The sequence below is a fragment of the Schistocerca piceifrons genome, chromosome 7, assembly GCF_021461385.2.
Source record: "Schistocerca piceifrons isolate TAMUIC-IGC-003096 chromosome 7, iqSchPice1.1, whole genome shotgun sequence".
In the NCBI taxonomy this organism is placed as follows: domain Eukaryota; kingdom Metazoa; phylum Arthropoda; class Insecta; order Orthoptera; family Acrididae; genus Schistocerca; species Schistocerca piceifrons.
The window spans coordinates 22,138,792-22,158,871 of NC_060144.1; the positions used below are offsets into that span (position 1 = coordinate 22,138,792).

The 20,080-nt window shown below is 44.2% G+C and overlaps 1 protein-coding gene across 1 annotated transcript in view; it reads right to left on the minus strand.

Moving 5' to 3' along the window:
• LOC124805395 (myrosinase 1-like) overlaps nt 1-20,080 on the minus strand; it is a 149,023-nt gene that overhangs the window by 100,137 nt on the left and 28,806 nt on the right. Inside the window, exons 3-5 of the mRNA XM_047265957.1 lie at nt 14,259-14,393; nt 6,996-7,118; nt 6,729-6,912 (exon numbers count right to left, since the gene is read on the minus strand). Of these exons, the coding sequence (XP_047121913.1) occupies nt 6,729-6,912; nt 6,996-7,118; nt 14,259-14,393 (442 nt within the window). The remainder of the gene's footprint in view (nt 1-6,728; nt 6,913-6,995; nt 7,119-14,258; nt 14,394-20,080) is intronic.

The following is a 20,080-nucleotide window of genomic DNA, read 5'->3' on the forward strand; positions in this document are numbered from 1 at the left end:
AATCTTGGCTCAATGCGTCGGCCATAGGTCACCTTACTGGGAGGGCCTATATGCCCGTATGGTACCACTCTACTGGTGGACATCGGGAGGCGACATCTTACTACGTCAATAATCTCCCAAACATCCACGTACAGCTTTCCGCGCTGTTCGTCCTTCAGTGACCGGTACAGATGGAAGTCTGAAGGTGCGAGAACCGGGTTGTAGCGTGGATGAGGAAGAACAGGCCAATGAAGTTTTGTGAGTTCCTCTCGGGCGCACAGGCTTGTCAGCACTACCAACAGAGACGTCTGTCAATCACCTCGGATGACAGTATCCACACGTTCCAACATTGTGTCACAGCTGTGAGCTGCTGGTCAGTACGCGGGAGATCGGACAGGTTTGCTCGACGTTGTCGCGATGATGACAGACGTCTCGCCCAACGATTCAACGTGCTTTCGATCACTGCCAGGACTGCGGGAACATTCTGCAAACGCCTACGAAGATCTGCGACGCTCTGGTTTTACGCGAAAAGAATCTCAATGACAGCTGTCTGCTTGGAACGCACCATCGTTACAGACGCTACGTATGACGCCGCCAACTATCAGAACTTCATGAAACTGCAGTGGCTCAAACAGGACTATTCCACGATGTCTCGCAACAAATCCCCCTTTTTTCAACTGAATGTGGCCAGGAAGAAATATGTGTTACATTATTTACTGTCCCTCGTACATGCTCCCTCATATCTCTTGAGACGATAGTAATATCGTGGAGTCATTAAATACGCTCTCCATATCATCCAGCAAGGGCTGAAGTGTTGCTGGTGCATTCATCAATGTTAATAGCATCCTGTGATATTGATAGTCACCCCAGGGGACCAAAAATGGTGTCTTCGGCTGCTCCTCTGGAACCCCCTAACTGATCGTATCCACCCCTTAAATCCACGGTAGAGAAGTACAAACAGTAGCCCACCTAGTGCTTGAAGAGTTGTGGAGGCATGAAATTTCACCGAAATCAACTTCTCAGAAGGCACTCAAGTGATTGTTCACAGTTTAAGCCATGAATTGCTAACGCAGTTCATGATTTCAGGTACGAGTGAGTTTAGTTTTCTTCTAATAAAGGATTTCCGTATTCACAGTGATCCAGGAAAGCGGTTACGTCTTTTTTCGAGTTATGTATCACAGTCTTATAGAACAGGTCATTATTTTCGACCTATGATGGCGACATGGTGCATATAGTTTTACATGAAACTACGGAGCATTTCTGCCCAGTTATTTTCTGACTGTGCCATAGGTACTTCTGTTAGCCGGATGCGGTAAAAGAGTGTCTGTACACAGGTCGTCAAAGTGGTCATCATTGACCACTATGTATCACCTGCTGTGTTAGGACCATTGTCTGTTACTGGACTCCATGTTACTAAATCACTAAAACGGTGCAAGTTTTCAAATGAAAGTTGCCTGTCTATTGGCTTCCAGGCACACCAAAAACTGGATTTTCAATATTTGATACATTTGACCAAATTTAAACATTTAAAATGCTGTCGTAATCTCCTCATTAAGAGATGTAATCAACCGCAAAGATCTGACACAATAAATCCCACATTAAATGTAGAAATTGTGTAAGTTACATGCCTTGAGGCAGCACGACTCGTGGAGCTCAAATCACCCGGACTATATTCATCCAGACGGCAGTTTTAAGTGTCAAGGGGCATGAAAGGGAAGCAGTAGTTGAGAAGTAAAGTAAAGAAGTAAAGTGCCCTCCGCCACACGCCGCTGGGTGGCTTGCGGAGTATAAATGTAGATGTAGAAGTAAGTGAGATAGGATTGCAGCCTGTACCAGATGTTATTCAATCTGTACACTGAGCAGGCAGTAAAGGAAATGGAAGAAAAATTTGGAGTAGGGATTAGGGGGAAGAAATAAAAAATTTGAAATTTGGCGATGACATTTTAAATCTGTCAGAGACAGCAAAGAACTTAAAGCAGCTGAACGGAATGGACACTGCCTTGAAAGGAGGGTATACAAGATGAACACCAACAAAATCGTAACAGGAATAATGGAATGTAGTCGAATTAAATCAGGTGATGCTGAGGGAATTAGATTAAAAGCGAGACACCTAAAACAATAGATGAGTTACGTTACTTGGGCAGCAAAACATCTGATGATGGGTGAAGTAGAGAGGATATAAAACGTAGTCTGGCAATGATAGAAAAGCGTTTCCGAAGAAGAGAAATTTGTTAAAATCGAATATAGATTTAAGAGTTAAGAAGTCTTTTCTGAAAGTGTTTAAACGGAGTGGAGCAATGTATCGGGCTGAAACATGGACGATAAACAGTTTAGACAAGAAGAGAATAGAACCTTTTGAAATGTGGTGCTACATAATAATGTTCAAGATTAGATCGGAGAGACAAGAAATTTGTGCGCAACAAGAAAGGATCTGTTGATAGGTCACATTCTGAGACATCAACGAATCAGTAATTTAGTATTGGGGAGAAGTGTGGGGGTAAAAATCGTAGAGAGAGAGCAAAAGAATATAGTAAGCAGATTCAGAAGGATGTAGTTTGCCATAGTTATTCGGAGATGAAGAGGCTTGCACAGGATAGAATAGCATGGAGAGCTGCAGCAATCCAGTCTCTGGACTGAAGACGACAACAACAGTAACATATACAACCAGTATTTGAGAATGGGAGCACTTATCGATTTCCAACTCACTTTAATATAATTTCAAACCTTTTAGAAAGTTTATCCCTCTAGCAGCGTCTATAAAATAATGAAACGAGAAAAGTTTATTGCTTACTACACTTCCGCCATTTATGCAATAAAATTGCAGCCTCAGACATTACATTTTAATTTATTGCTTATTACCTATTAACTACTCGAAACACTTTTTACAAAAAGTATTAGCATAACCACTGAACGTACATGTAAAATCTTTTCTTGAAACGCAGCTCAAATCACTCATCAGAGTTTGATAATAACAGCAGTTAGCTACATGCAACAAATTTTCAGATATTTTCTAAGTTTTATGCATTTGATTATGTGGTGTCACCGCCAGACACCACACTTGCTAGGTGGTAGCCTTTAAATCGGCCGCAGTCCGTTAGTATACGTCGGACCCGCGAGTCGCCACTGTCAGAGATTGCAGACCGAGCGCCGCCACACGGCAGGTCTAGAGAGACTTCCTAGCACTCGCACCAGTTGTACAGCCGACTTTGCTAGCGATGGTTCACTGACAAATTACGCTCTCATTTGCCGAGACGATAGTTAGCATAGCCTTCAGCTACGTCATTTGCTACGACCTAGCAAGGCGCCATTATCAATTGCTATTTATCTTGTGATGCATGTACCGTCAGACCGATGTTCACCAATTATGGATTAAAGTTAAGTATTCCACAGCTACGGCCTGTTTTTGCTAGTTCATTTCCGTGTCATGTTCCAGACCTCACGCCAGCCTGCGTGAGCTTAAACGCGTGCCTTTCGGCTTCACCTCGTAGTGGCTTGGCTGTCTTGACAAGTCACAACAGATTATTTCATTAGTTTATTGGCGAATAATTTGCAACCAATAAAAGCAACATAATTAGTGAAACTTCCTAGCTGGTTGGAACTGTGCGCCAGACCGGAATTCCAACTCGGAACCTTTGGCTTCTACGGTCAGATGCTGTACTGGCTGAGCTGCCCAAGCACTACTCGCGACCTATCCTCACAGCTTTAGTTCCGCCAGTACCTCATCTCCTACGTTCCGAAGTTCAGGTAAGTTCTTCTCCGAAATTTACAGGAAGAAGAAAAGATATTACGGCGACATGCATGGCTTAGTCACAACCTGGTGGATGTTTAGAGCATGACATTTTCAGTCTGCAGCGGAGTGTTCGTTTATATGAAAGTTGGTGGCAGATTAAAACTCTGGTAGAGCACTTGTCCGCAAAAGACAAAGGTCTCGAGCTCGAGTCTCGTTCCGGTACACAGTTTTAACGTGCCAGGAAGTTTCGTTTCAGCGCACACTCCGCTACAGAGTAAAAATTTCATTCTAGAAATATAACTTGTCTCTGGCTCTTGAATGATACTTTATTTACATGCTTAAAGTCAAATATTGGACCCATTAATTAATTTGTTTAGTAATTAGACCTTTAAAATTCTTTTACACATTGGGAACCGATTTTTTAAAGAGTCCCGGTAGAGTGCGAGGTTAGTGGTGAAGGTCTAAGACTACAACGTCGCTTTTTACTGCTGCTTCCGTTGCCTAGCTAACTGCGTACCATAGTAGAGTGCCAAACAACGTAGCTCTTCTGTTAGTAAGGGATTATTTTATCCAATTTGCTTCGAGGACACCGCAGCTGTTTTCGTAAATTATACTGTTGGAAATACTGCAACCAGCCAGAAATTTTCTGAGATGATGTTATTGAATCGTCAGTAGTTTCGGGCCTGAACCCAGCGTCAGATCTTCAACATTCTTATGTAGCACCACATTTCAAAAGTTTCTATTCTCTTCTCGTCTAAACTGTTTACTCCATACAAATACTTTCAGAAATAACTTCCTAACTCTTCAATCTACATTCTGAAACGCTTTTCTTACACTTGTCAGTCTACATTTTACTGCTAGCTCAGTGTACAAATTGAATAACATGGTGTACAGCCTATAACCTCATCTCACTTACTTCTCAACTACTGCTTCGTTTTCATGCCCCCCACGACACTTATAACTGCCGTCTAGATGAATATGCTCCAGGTGATTCGGGCGCGACGAGACGTGCTGCCTCAAGGCATGTAACTTACACAACTTCTAACTTTAATATTTGACTTATTGTAGTAAACATTTAATGTAGATTATGCACTACGTGATCAAAAGTAGGTATCTGGAAACCTGGCTGAAAATGACTTACAAGTTCGTGGCGCACTCCATCGGTAATGCTGGAACTCAATGTGGTGTTGTCCCACCCTTAGCCTTGATGGCAGCGTCCACTGTCGCAGGCATTCGTTCAATCAGGTTTCTTGGGGAATAGTAGCCCATTCTTCACGGAGTGCTGCACTGAGAAGAGGTATCGATGTCGGTCGGTGAGACCTGGCACAAAGTCGGCGTTCCAAAACATCCCAAACATAGTACAAATGTCTGGACTCGGTGCAGGCAAGTCCATTACAGTGACGTTGTAACCACTCCGCCACAGACCGTGCGTTATGAACAGGTGCTCGATCGTGTTTAAAGATGCAATCGCCATCCCCTAATTGCTCCTCAAGAGTGGGAACCAAGAAGGTGCTTAAAATATCAATGTAGGCCTGTGCTGTGATAGTGCCACGCAAAACAACAAGGGGTGAAAGCCCTCTCCATGAAAAACACGACCACACCATAATACCAACGCCTCCAAAATTTTACTATGGCACTACACACGCTGGTAGATGACTTTCACCGGGCATTCGCCATACCCACACCCTGGCACCGGATCGCCACATTGTGTATCGTGTTCGCCATTCCACACAACGTTTTTCCATTGTTCAGTCGTCCAATGTTTACGGTCCTTACACCAAGCGAGGCGTCGTCTGGCATTTACTGGCGTGATGTGTTACTTATGAGCAGCCGCTCGACCATGATATCCAAGTTTTCTCACCTCCCGCCTAACTGTCATAGCACTTGCAGTGGATCCTGATACAGTTTTGAATTCCTGTGTTGTTGTATGGATAGATGTCTGCTTATTACACGTTACGACCCTCTTCAACTGTCTGTGGTCTCTGTCAGTCAACAGACGAGCTCGGGTTGTACGCTTTTGTGCTGTACGTGTCCTTTCGCGTTTCCACTTCACTATCACATCATAAACAGTGGACCTAGGGATGTTTAGGAGTGTGGAAATCTTGCGTACACATGTATGACACAAGTGACACCCAATCACCTGACCACGTTCGAAGTCCGCGAGTTCCGCGGATGGCCCCATTTTGCTCTCTCAGGATGTCTAATGACTATTGAGGTCGCTGATATGGAGTACCTGGCAGCAGGTAGCAGCACAATGCACCTAATATGAAAGACGTATGTTCATCTACATCTACATCTACATCTACATCCATACTCCGCAAGCCACCTGACGGTGTGTGGCGGACGGTACCTTGAGTACCTCTACCGGTTCTCTCTTCTATTCCAGTCTATGCCTGTGTGTGGGCTGTAATCTCTCTGATTTTATCCTCTTGGTCTCTTCGCGAGATATACGTAGGAGGGAGCAATATACTGCTTGACTCCTCGGTGAAAGTATGTTCTTGAAACTTCAACAAAATCCCGTACCGAGCTACTGAGCGTCTTCCACTGGAGTACTATCACCTCCGTAACGCTTTCGCGATTACTCAATTCTCCTGTAACGAAGCGCGCTGCTCTCCATTGGATCTTCTCTGTCTCTTCTATCAACCGTATCTGGTACGAATCCCACACCGGTGAGCAGTAGTCAAGCAGCACAATGAACCTAATATGAAAGACATATGTTTTTGGGGGTGTCCGGACACACACACAGTGTCTCTCTTAATAAGGAGATGATGACAGCGTCTTGAATGTTTAAATTTGGTCAATAATTCTTTGCAAATTTGTCTGTCTCTTCATGAATAGCCTTTCTTTACGTTTTATAAGACAGAGATTCGATTTTATTTTACAATCGACTCAGTTCAGTGAACTAGTGAAAGAGTGACTACCCCATTTCAGTACACCTCACGAACGCGTACACCACCTTCCGGTTTCTCGCTGGTGACTTGTCCAGTGCTGAGATGAGGAGCACGGAGAGTATACTGACCGTCCTGCGCAGCCCTGTACTGCTCGTCGTAGAGCCGGTAGGCGCCCGCGTGCGCCCTGAGCACGGTGTGGGCGGCCAGGTAGTCGCCGACGCCGGACGCGTTCTGCGACGGCGCCGCCACCCCCACCGACGAGTAGCCGCCGACGAACGAGGCCGGCTCGTTGAACGTGATCCACCAGCGCACCTGCCCCCACACGAACCGCCGCCTCCGCTCACTGCACTCCCACCACACCGTACTGACTGCAGCGCCCTTTGCGTCACACTCACCCTGTCTCCAAATTCGTCGAACAGTAGCCGGGCGTACTCGACGAAGTAATCTGCGAGAATCGGGTTGGGCCAGCCGCCGATGTACTGCAGAGCTTGTGGCAAGTCCCAGTGGTACATAGTCACCTGGACAGGCGGTCGGGTCGGTAATTAGTAATAGACTATTACTGCAGGCTACCGCCAGCGTGTACACATTTTAATACACTACTGGCCATTAAAATTGCTACACCAAGAAGAAATGCAGATGATAAACGGGTATTCATTGGACATATATATTATACTAGAACTGACATGTCGTTACATTTTCACGCGATTTGGGTGCTTAGATCCTGAGAAATCAGTACCCAGAACAACCACCTTTAGTCGTAATAACAGCCTTAATACGCCTAGGCATTGAGTCAAACAGAGTTTGGACGGCGTGTACAGGTACAGCTTCCCATGCAGCTTCAACACGATACCACAGTTCATCGAGAGTAGTGACTGGCGTATTGTGACGAGCCAGTTGCTCGGCCACCATTGACCAGACGTTTTCAATTGGTGAGAGATCTGGAGAATGTGCTGGCCAGGGCAGCAGTCGAACATTTTCTGTATCCAGAAAGGTCCGTACAGGACCTGAAACATGCGGTCGTGCATTGTCCTGCTGAAATGTAGGGCTTCGCAGGGATCGAATGAAGGGTAGACCCACGGGTCGTAACACATCTGAAATGTAACGTCCACTGTTCAAAGTGCCGTCAACGTGAACAAAAGGTGACCGAGATGTGTAACCGATGGCACCCAATACCATCACGACGGGTGATACGCCAGTATGCCGCTGACGAATACACGCTTCCAATGTGCGTTCACTGCGATGTCGCCAAACACGGATGCAACCATCATGATGCTGTAAACAGAACCTCGATTCATCCGATAAAATGACGTTTTGCCATTCGTGCACCCAGGTTCGTCGTTGAGTACACCATCGCAGGCGCTCCTGTCTGTGATGCAGCGTCAAGGGTAACCACAGCAATGGTCTCCGAGCTGATAGTCCATGCTGCTGCAAACGCCGTCGAACTGTTCGTGCAGATGGTTGTTGTCTTGCAAACGTCCCCATCTGTTGACTCAGGGATCGAGACGTGGCTGCACGATCCGTTAGAGCCAAGCGGATAAGATGCCTGTCATCTCGACTGCTAGTGATACGAGGCCGTTGGGATCCAGCACGGCGTTCCGTATTACCCTCCTGAACCCACCGATTCCATATTCTGCTAACAGTCATTGGATCTCGAACAACGCGAGCAGCAATGTCGCTATACGGCAAACCGCAATCGCGATAGCTACAATCAGACCTTTATGAAAGTTGTAAACGTGATGGTAGGCATCTCCCCTTCTTACACGAGGCGTCACATCAACGTTTCACCAGGCAACGCCGGTCAACTGCTGTTTGTGTTTCAGAAATCGGTTGGAAACTTTCCTCATGTCAGCACGTTGTAGGTGTCACCACCGGCGCCAACCTTGTGTGAATGCTCTGAAAGGCTAATCATTTGCGTATCACAGCATCTTCTTCCTGTCGATTAAATTTGGCGTCTGTAGCACGTCATCTTCGTGGTGTAGCAATTTTAATGGCCAGTAGTGTACTTCGTTTTGTGATATCTAGCACGTTTGTCATAAAATAGTGCAACGACTAAGAGTGAAGTAGGACAGAAAGAAAGCCAGTAGTCTGCGTTAGGGGCGGGAAAAACCGACCGGTAAAAACGGACAACGGTATTTAGTCCTGAATAATCCGTATTTCTCGGTATTTCCTTGCTCTCGGTTATAACAAGCTTCCTATTTTTTACTAATAACCGAGAAAAAAACCGAAATATCAATCAGCTGTAGCAGCTGTGCTAAAATTTTTCGTTTGAAAACAGTTAAAAAAGGCGTAATTTTCATTCGTAAAATTTACATTGTTTACAAATATTCCTTTATTATAGAAATTGGGAAAAGCGGATCAGAGGTATTTTAATAACGATGCCGATAGAAACGAGCAAAAACACATGACATAAGAATAGGTACGGCATTGCTGGGGCAACAATGTCCCTATTGCCGCGAGCACGTGCAGTGCGCAGGGCTTGCTCCCACATGGTCTAAACGGCAGTTCCTCGCCGTCGTCGCTGGACATCCGTTGTATTGCAGAATGGTACCAACCCTAGCCTGGAAATACTTTTACAATGTGACGTGGCAATGAAGAACAATGCTTAATTTATTTCAAAAGATTAAAGACATGTCTGCCAATTCTATGAAATAATGCAATTGAAAGGAAATTATCCTAATAGTAATAAATTAAAAATTTAACAACAATTCATTAATATTACACAATAAAAACAGAAAGTAGCCGCTCTGCTGTCTCTGTCTACTTAATATGCCTTTGTCTGCTTGTGCTCGTGTCAAAATATCGACGTCACCCAGCTGTGTTCCTGTATGTTATTTGAATATTTATGACCAGGTTTAACCTTAACGAGCTATCTCAAGCGGTTCATTAAGTAGTGAAACAATATAATTTTCAGGACCAATGATAGTGAAACGAGATTTGCTATGGGTTTTAACAACAAAATAAGTGAAAAAATTACACGTTTATTCTTATATCGAGGAAGTACAGTATTTCTTGATAAGATATTGACCTGATTCGTCCTCAGTTCCTTACTTAATAAACCACCGTTTCAGCAAGTTTAAGCCGCAGAAAAAATATCATGTTTCAGTACTACCCGCTCCTTATTAAAAAGACACTAGGTTCCAAGATTACTCTGAAACTGCACAAAAGGAACGATTTATCTTGGCCTCCCTTGTTATCCTTCCCTCTTTCCGAAAAGCATCACCAGTGGCGATTTATGACTAAATAAGTTTAACAGCTGAGATGAAAATAAATCACTAGTTCTGTTGTACTGCAGGGGAATCCCGTAACGCAGCATACGTCTAATGATAAACCGCTGGGGCTGAAATTTAAGAAAGGGAAGATTTATGCCCCTCATTTATATTTGACCCACGAAAACGTACAGCAAATAGCGAACCATCTTTCCACTCCTATCCCTGTACAAAGTGAGACAGTGAATTTTCTTACTAAAAATATCTTCTGATTCATCAGTGATATTCACTTTGGGTCTTTGGCGAATAGATGGCAATGTTCTCAAAGTCGCCAGTGTGTTCACACCTTCAATGTTACGAAGCTGAGTTCTACTCTGCAGCAAAAAGCCTTATTGTTCTATTAGAAATAGGAAATCTTTGTATCTATGGATAACAATGTTACAAAACATGATAGTCATTACTTTACGAACCGCTTGAGGCTACTCATTACAGTTTAAATAGATTATAAATATGTATAATTTAACACATTAAAAGATAATTATGGTGGATAGGTTCACCACCACTTCACTCAAAATAGAATAGGAACAGAAATAACGTACACTATTTACTGCGGAATATTTTCACATTTCTCAGATGAAAAACAAGGAGAAAATCCTCTGGTAACCTTCCACTCCAGTCGTTCACTACTAAAAATACAGGGGCTACACGCTTCCGCCCAAAATTGCAACAAAGTTGACGATTTATTTTTATCTGAATTGTTAACAAATTATCATTTGAGGAAACGCTATCAGTTATGAGGAATGGCTAAATTTCTTATGTTGGGAGGTTTTCTTTTCATTATTTTGCCAATACACAGTATAAACTACAAAACTCACCTTGCAATAGGTACTGCGACAGAATCTTAAAACACAGTGTCTTATTAAACAAGCAATAGACGACCAAAGAGGTCAATAGCTTATGGGAAATCCCATTTTGATGATTAGCTGTAACACAATTTAAGGAATTTCATTTTTATTTTCTCTTTTCACTAGCTGTTAACGACTTTTTTAAAAATTACAGCACCTGATCGAAAGAAACTTCAATAACTGTAACTTCGCCTATATCGACGTGGGTAAGAACGTTATGTCTGTTAACTACATGGCAAAGTACTCTCCTCATTGTGTGCTATCATTTGTCCAAATATCGTTTCCATATATCGACCAGTTTAAGAGATATGAGGTATTTTATGAATATTTCATGCAGTCGGAAGTGAAAATGCTACATAAACTCAATTTTCTCGATATTGGAGACAGAGACCTCGTTCAAAGTCCGAAGAAAAATTTAGAATCTTAGCTAAATTTTATTCGCAGCAGCATGTGTTGTAATATGCACCAAACGCAAAATCGCAAAATCATAGCAACCTGTATTTTTCATTGCAAACTTTTTCCAACTTCTTCCAGCGTCTTACCTAAATGAGAGTATCACGATAAGTATGACCATTAGCGAGACGATGGGCACTTCACCACAAACCCGTTGTATAAAGCTGTATGAAACTTCCTGGCATATTAAAACTGTGTGCCGGACCGAGACTGGAACTCGGGACCTTTGCCTTTCGCGGGCAAAGGCGAAAGGCAAAGGTCCCGAGTTCGAGTCTCGGTCCGGCACACAGTTTTAATCTGCCAGGGAGTTTCATATCAGCGCACACTCCGCTGCAGAGTGAAAATCTCATTCTATAAAGCTGTAGTATGCCGGATAAGGTGGCCGAGCGGTTCTAGGCGCTACAGTCTGGAACTGCGCGACCGCTACGGTCGCAGGTTCGAATCCTGCCTCGGACATGGATGTGTGTGATGTCCTTAGGTTAGTTAGGTTTAAGTAGTTCTAAGTTCTAGGGGACTAATGACCTCAGAAGTTAAGTCTCATAGTGCTCAGAGCCATTTAAGCCATATAAAGCTGTATGTATCACAAAAAATCTTTTTTAACCACTTAGTTTCTGTAAAATCGTTTGAGAAAGATGGCAGTGCGTGCGCCTCAGTTCTGTCAGCACAGCATATCGCCAACCGGCGCACCAAAAGCGGGCAAAGAATGTCTCGCAGATTCCGGCTCGGTTCGGCCACCCAGCTGCCGTTGCGTGCCAGTTCATTTCATAACAAGTGGATATTTCCCACGCTGGGTAAAGCCGCCTCGCACCGGGCCTCCCTGCACAGGTAGCCCGCTTTCTTTCCGTGTGCAGCCCAACACGTGACATCACAGCGTGTCGACAATGTACTGTAGCGCTGTTAGAGCTCCATGGATCACTACCAGTCTTAACTTGAAGTCGTACCCGATAGCTCACCACACCGTGACAACAGGAGTAAAACCTCTGTGTCCCTCCATAACATTGTAAGTATACGACCTCTCCCAAGGTCATTTGGGGTTGTGCAGAACTACAATTCATTGCTGAACACAATGCGATGACATTCGTCAGCATTGCACAGAAACACTCCAGATGCAGCCGTTCGTGTTGTGATGTTAAACGGCGCCCTGCGCGTACGTCAGGAATCCCTTTCGCGTGGCTGCTGCTGGACCCTGACGAATAGTGTGGGATGCTGCAGGGAGACCATTACTAGTTCTCAGGTGGCTGGCACAGGTGTGAAGAGGTTACAATATGCTCGATGCACAATCCGGCGATCCTCCGTTGTAGTGGTCAGACGTGGTCAACCGGAACCTAGATGACCAGTATGCCTGCCCTAATGTTTTGACAAGCAATCCAGCATCAGGCTATTTCCACTCCCAAATGCCTCACAGAGCAGGGTATTCCATCGCTGGACCTATCGGCCAAATGGAGGCCCACAAGGAGGTCCCATTGAAACACTGTAAGGTTCTGATAACGCTGTCTCACACGAGTAGGCGGCACTTCTGTGTCCTTCACAGCGTTCACTCAACGTCTGATGCTGTGAGCGCCCCTTACGTGCCTTACCAGGACTGGTATCAAAACTAAAACTAGTGCACTGTACTGGCAGTTCTACCTGTTACCGACAATTCCAACTCTAATCATTTACAATCCCACCGATGGTATGTACCTGTACGAAGGGAAAGTTTGCAATGAAAAATACAGGTTACTATGACTGGCGTTCAATTATGTGCTCAGCTTTTTTCTGTGCGCCTGTGAATTTGAAATGAAAGGGGAGCATTTATCACTTTCAAAAACAAACAGATAGTCCTGGAATAGCATAATCGATTTGACGTGTGGCTAAGTAGTTACTTGGCTAACACACAGACCCAATGAGAGTTTTACATCAGTATTTGCTCTACAGTAGAAGGAGACATGACGATACACGGCTTTTGACCCTCAGACTGCAAACTGTCCGCCAGTTTCTGAATTATTTGTAGGCACTTCTTCGTGAAGTACATAGATATTGGGTAGTTTTGTCTGTCTTATATGGATGTTCATCTAGGCGGACACTTTGGACAACTGTGTTCTTGACGAAATATTTCTCACGTTATTCTTACTTCATGAACCATTTTAGATGCAACAGAAAATTCAAAATGAAATACGTCACATTACAGCATAGCATCGGCTTGTTCAAGTTCTTTATTCGTAACCAATGGCACAATTTTCGCAGAAATTATGTAGAACGAGTCAATTTAAAGGGTAAGTACGTCTCATTCGTTTGTCTGTTTGGTATATGCACTCCCCTCACTGACATCACTAAATAGCACCGCAGCATAAACTCCATGAAAATAAACGTATTAATCTTTCATACTACTCATGTCACTAACGAAGCGTACTTACATTTGACAACAAAAGTGAACAGAATTGTCTTCTATACTACTAATGCTGTTGGTTTTGGAGTCTTGTCTATAAAATAGAAGAATTTTTTCGGAAGAAACGGTTCTTAAGCTATATTTAATTTTTTCTTTCCTTCTTGTTAGACAATATCAGTTGTTGGGTATATGATCAAAGATTTTTGTGGTTGTACACTATGATGAACATATTTCTGAGTCATTGACAAGTTTAGTCAAGAGTAAATGTGGGTCATACGCTGTTCTAGTATTGTAGCTGTGGATACTAGTACTGTTAAATTGAAGTGGAGTACTTCTAATGAATTTCAAAAGCGAAGATTTCTGTCATAGTGCGTTTATAACGCTTAGATTCCAGGACAGGCAACTACACCATAACTATGGGTCAACCACTTTTCTACAATAAATACTTTCCTTTTAAGTCAAGGGTTGTCCAAGAAAATATACCGTTACACAACCAAAACATTTCAATAATTTCCTCCATATACTGAATCAATTACTTGTGTTACATCACTATTGCTTTTTATTGTATTTGCTGTAGATATCTGAAAACACAGCGGGATTTTTTTGTTTTCAAAAATTACGGGAGCGTGCATTCTCTGAGAGTGAAAAACAACCATGTTTTGATGCTGTCTCTCCAGCCACATGGAGCAATTGTGAATAAAGTTCGCTGCAAGATACTTTATTACTTACCATAGGCTGAATTCCGTTCGCGAGCAGCTCGTTGATGAGGTTGTTGTAGTAGTCGATGCCCGGCTGGTTGATGACGTCAAGGTCCCCGGTGGGCAGGATGCGCGCCCACGAGATGGAGAACCGGTACACGTCCGCCTATTGCGGGTAGGTTCAGCTACTCAGCACCCACTCGCACGTATCGAAAGTACTTTATGGTTACCATAAATGCTAAGGAGGTTTAGAAAATGCTGTTTGCAGATCGGGAAATAACTGCGAGACTGAAAATTAATGCACAGGTAAACTGGTGCAGGTCGCGAATTATTTGGTCTATTTGACTAGTTTCGATGATCAGGCGCGAGATAAGTGTCACATCCAACTCAGACCATTTCGTTTTAATTATGGTACCGAACGGAGTTTTAAATCTCTGACGTGGTGTCATTAGGATAATGAACATCTAACGATAGTGACTGACGATAGAAAATACCTAAACTCAGCAAGAAGAAACCTGTGGCGTTTATCTGTGCATTACTTACATTTGTCGCTGTGTCCCCTCCATGAGATGCCAGCGTTTGCCAAGAACTGGAAAATGTCAACTTGTGTGTATCGTTCTTTGAAATAAACAGGGCATCACAAGGCTAAAATACACTGCCTGAAAAAACAGAGTGAAGCACGCAGAAGGGGATGAACGAATGGAACGAAACCTCGTGGGTTGAAGGGTATGTCACGTTATTAAAGCGATTAAAAACGCGCGTCAAATTTACAAGGAACATAGTAGTATGATAATGACGTAGGTAAGACTCTGGCACGGATAAATATACTGATTCACTTAGTAAGGGTGTCGTGAGTACTAAGTAGTGACGAAATATGCTTGAAGTTCTCTTAGGCTATACATGCAGCAACAGTGAATAGCTCAGGAGTCAGGAGGCAGTACAGTTAAAGAGGAATGGACATCTCTAAAAAGGGCGATCACAGAATTTGGAAAGAAAAATACAGGCACAAAGAAGGTGACTGCAAAGAAACCATGAGTTACAGAAGAAATTCTTCACTTGGCCGATGAAAGAATAAAGTACAAAAAGTTCAGAGATATTCAGGAATACAGAAATACAAATCGCTGAGGAATGAAACAAATAGGAAGTGAAGGAAATCTAAGACGAAACGGCTGCATGGAAAATGTGAAGAAATCGTAAAAGAAAAATCATTGTTGGAAGGACTGGCTCAGCAAATAGGAAATGAAAAGCAAGGTTGCTAACATTAAGAATGAAACGGCAATTTCACTGTTAAATGAAGAGGAGAAAGCGGATAGGTGGAAAGATTACATTGAAGCTCTCTGTGACGGTCAATATTTGTCTGATCTGATAGAAGATAAAACAGGAGTCAATTTTGAAGAGTTAGATGACCCTGTATTAGAATCAGAATTTAGAAGAACCTTGGAGGAATTAAGATCAAATAACGGAGAAAAGATAGAAACATTCAATCAGAATTTCTAAAATCACTGGGGGAAGTGGCAACAAAACGATTACTCAAAGTGTGTAACTTACCAGGATTGCTGGTCGCCAGGTAGATGAAGTTATGGAATTCTGCTACCTAGGCAGCAAGATAACCAATGACGGAGCAAGAAGGACATCAAAAGCAGAATAGCAACGGCAAAAACGGCATTCCTGGCCAAGTGAAGTATACTAGTATCAGACACAGGCCTTAATTTCAGGAAGAGATCTCTGAGAATGTACGTTTGGAGCACAGCAGTGTATGGTAGTAAACGTGGATAGTGGGAAAACCGAGAATAGAAGCATTCGGGATGTGGTGCTACAGACGATTGTTGAAAATTAGGTGGACTGAAAAGGTGAGGAATGAGGAGGTTCTGCGCAGAATCGGAGAGAAAAAGGAATTGTGGAGTACACTAACAAGGAGGACAGGATGATAGGACATCTGCTAAGACATCAGGAAATGACTTGCATGCTACTAGAGGGAGCTGTGGAGGGAAAAAACTGTAGAGGAAGACAGAGACTGGAATACGTTCAGCAAATAATTGACGTCGTAGGTTGCAGGTGCTACTCAGAGATTAAGAGGTTGGCACAGGAGAGGAATTCTTAGCGGGCCACGTGAAACTGGTCAGAAGACTGATGAATCAAAAAAAGAAAAAAAAAGTCATATCCTCTCCTGAGGGCAGCTGGCCCACAGCTTCCTAACTAGTCCTGAATCGTGACAGAGTTGGCACCCGAACTGGTCCACACATTTTCTATCGGTGACTGATATGGGACGTATTGCTGACCACGTGTCTGACTTAACATCACGCATTAATTCATAGAATACGTGCCATGTGTAGACGAGGTTTGACCTGCTGTAAAACGGCACCACGATACCGTCGCGTGAGAGGTAAACACGAGGACGAAGGACGTCTCTGACATCAGAGTTGCCTCTGTCAGTACCAGCTGTGTCGTGAAGTCATACCTCACAGTTCGCCGCACTATGACGTACAGCTGCGCCTCCGTAAGACAGTGGAAGAACGGGACCTCTCCGCAGGTCTCCGCAATACTTGACGACGATGGTGACCCGTGTCAGTACAGGACCACGCCGCAGTGCCATGTCACTCCCAACGGAGCCATTTCAGTGGTTAATGGCAGCCACCCTATGTATGGGACGATTATTTGCTAGTTCGGTTGCTGATAGCCTCCGACCAATGGTGCAGGATGACGATAATACACTCAGCAAAATACTTGCTCTCGGATGGCAGACGGATACATGAGAAGCTTTGCTATGTGATCGATGTAGAATACAGCGGTCCTTCCTTGCTGTCATCAGACGTGGTACACCAGAAACTTCACAACGAGTACTGTCCAACATCGGACCACTGTCACATCCGAATGCCCCACAAATTGATATTGCAGGGTTCGACGAGCTTGACAGTATCGATACCCTCTATAAAGCCCCATTGAAAGTGACACGAGGTGGCACGCTGTTTTACAGGAGTAAGAGACAGCTGTGCTCTTCGTCCGCAGCTCGTGGTCTAGTGGCTAGCGTTGCTACCTCTGGATCACGGGGTCCTGGGTTCGATTCCCGACCGGCTTGGGGATTTTCTCTGCCCAAGGACTGGATATTTGTGTTATCCTCATCATTTCATCATCATCGTCATCTTTCGTGACAGTGGCTGGATTGGACTGTGAAAAATTGGACTGTGAAAAAACTTCGGACTTTGTACGGTTGTTGATGACCGTGTAGTTCAGCGCCCCACAAACCAAACATCATCATCGTCTGTATTCTTCACAGAGGTCACTCCACATCTGTTCTCGCCACTTTTTTGGCCTAACAGGTTGTAATAACACGTAATACATACAAGAATAATACACTCTGGTCGCTGTCCTACGTGACACAGAGAATTACAGCTCTAATCCTTTACGAGGGGCATTCAGTTTGTAATGCAACACAATATTTTTCTCGGCCAGTATCGGTTGAAAAAATGAATTTGCTGTGGGACATCGTGGAATATGCCACGTGCAGACCCTATAATTTTGTAAAATTTCGATAGGTGGCTTTCGAAATGGCGATTGTAAAGCAGGTGCATTCCAAGCAGAGAGTCTCTCTTTACAGAAAATCAGAGCATCGAAAATATTCATGAGCGCATGCGAATGACTGCGGAGACCTGGGTGAGTCGTTGGGTGAGGCGTCTGTGATCATCGCAAAAATGTTGCTCGAACATGTTCGACCTCCCGCGTGCCATCCATCCGCATACACCTGTGACTTCTGCAGCGTTGGAACGTCCGGACACTCTCATCTTAGGTGATCGCCGGATCACAATCAAACTACTCGCTGCATAACTGAACATACCTGTTGACAGTGCTGACACATTTGTCTATCAGTTGGGGAACTCAAAGGTGTGTGCCCGCTAGGATCCTTACCGCCTAAAAGAAGACCGTAAAGAGCAAAGAACGACCATCTGTTCATCGTTACAGTTTTTGGTCGAACGTTGTCACAGGCAGTGAACAATGGGTTCATCACTTCTAATTGAATAGAATGGCGCCACACCAGCTGCCCTCCAAAGACAAAGTCAAAGCCGCATCCTCAGCTGGTAAAGTCATGGCGATGGTCCTCTGGAACTTTGAAGTGGTTATTCTGTTTGATGTCCTCCTTCACGGTGCAACGATCAACGCTGAAGTGTATTGTGCTGCCCTCATGAAACTGGTCAAACGATGTCAACGTGTTCCTTGTCGCAAACCAACTTCTACATCACAAGAATTCACGCAAGTTTGTGCCCCCCGAGAGGGGCCCACAAAACTTCACTGGACTTTTCTTCCTCATTCCACCTACGGGCCGGTTCCGGCACCTTCCGACTTTCATCTGTTTGGCCCAACGAAGGATGCACTCTGCGAGAAGCTGTACATGGGTGATGGGGAGTTTACTGATGCAGCAAGACGTTGGCTCCGACGTCGACCAGTGGAGTGGTAGCATGCGGGCATACAGGTCCCCCCTGTAAGGTGATGTAAGGCTGTCGCACTGAACAGAGATAATGTCGAGAAACGGGATGTTTAGGCAAAAGAGTGGGGAATAATATGGTGTGTTGGAATCCTGAATTGAAGCAAACTACTTTCAGGAAAGAATATGTTGCATTACTTATTGAACGCGTGTATATACTCGATAAAGATATGTACCTGTACGAAGTTACATTGAGTTCCGATCATGCCTTCTGAGTGCTTCACTGTCTTTCAGGCAGTGTAATACGTCACTTTTGGCGGTTATCTGTTCACTAATTACACTGATCGCTGTGTCCTCTCCTAGGAGATGCTTAAGTTTGCTAGAATCGGAAAATTTCAACGTGTACAAGGGTGAGTCAAATGAAAACTTTAAATTTGTAACAACAAATCGAAATTTAGCGCCGTTATCCTGTAAGTTGGTAAGCATGCTACAAACAGCGTGAAGAATGGCCCGTAGGTGGAGCATAGTGCAGATGCACACATACCGTCGCAGTATCAGTATAAAGATGGCCATCCCACTTGCGACTTGCACCAGGGAAGAACAGTGTTCTCTTATTCAGTTTTTGCGTAGTGAACGTGTGAAACCTATTGAAATTCATCGACGAATGAAGGTTCAGTACGGTGATCCATGTTTGTCACAGCAGCAAGTCTACGAATGGAGCAGGTAGTTCGCAAATGGTGTGACTTCAGTGGAAGATGCTCCTCGTCCAGGTCAGGTAGAACTAGTTGTGGCTCCACAGAACATTGCAGCAGTTGAAGCTATAGGCCTACTGAAGGAAAGCCGCAGAGTGACACTGAATGACACTGCAGCGTGTTTACAGATTAGTCATGGGTCAGCACACCACATTGTGCATGATGTGCTCCAATTTCACAAAGTGTCTGCAAGATGGGTGCCACGGCAGCTGACTCCTGAAATGAGAGAACGACGTGTTGATGCTTGTGAAGAACTTCTTTTGGCGCTTTGAACGAGAAGGTGATGGCTTCCTTGCAAGAATCGTTACTGGGGACGAAACCTGGGTCACATCCACCAACCGGAAACGAAGAGAGCGAGCAAGGAATGGCGCCATTCCTCATCACCAAAACCAAAGAAGTTTCGAACAGAACCATCAGCAGGGAAGGTTATGCTGACTCTCTTTTGGGACGAAAAAGGAGTCATTTTGGAGTATTACATGCCTAGAGGGACCACTGTTACCAGTGCATCATATACAGATCTCCTAAAAAATCATCGGCGACCTGCAATCAAATCAAAGCGACGTGGATTGCTATCAGCAGGTGTCCTTTAGCAACATGACAATGCCGGCCGCGGTGGTCTCGCGGTTAAGGCACTCAGTCCGGAACCGCGCGACTGCTACGGTCGCAGGTTCGAATTCTGCCTCG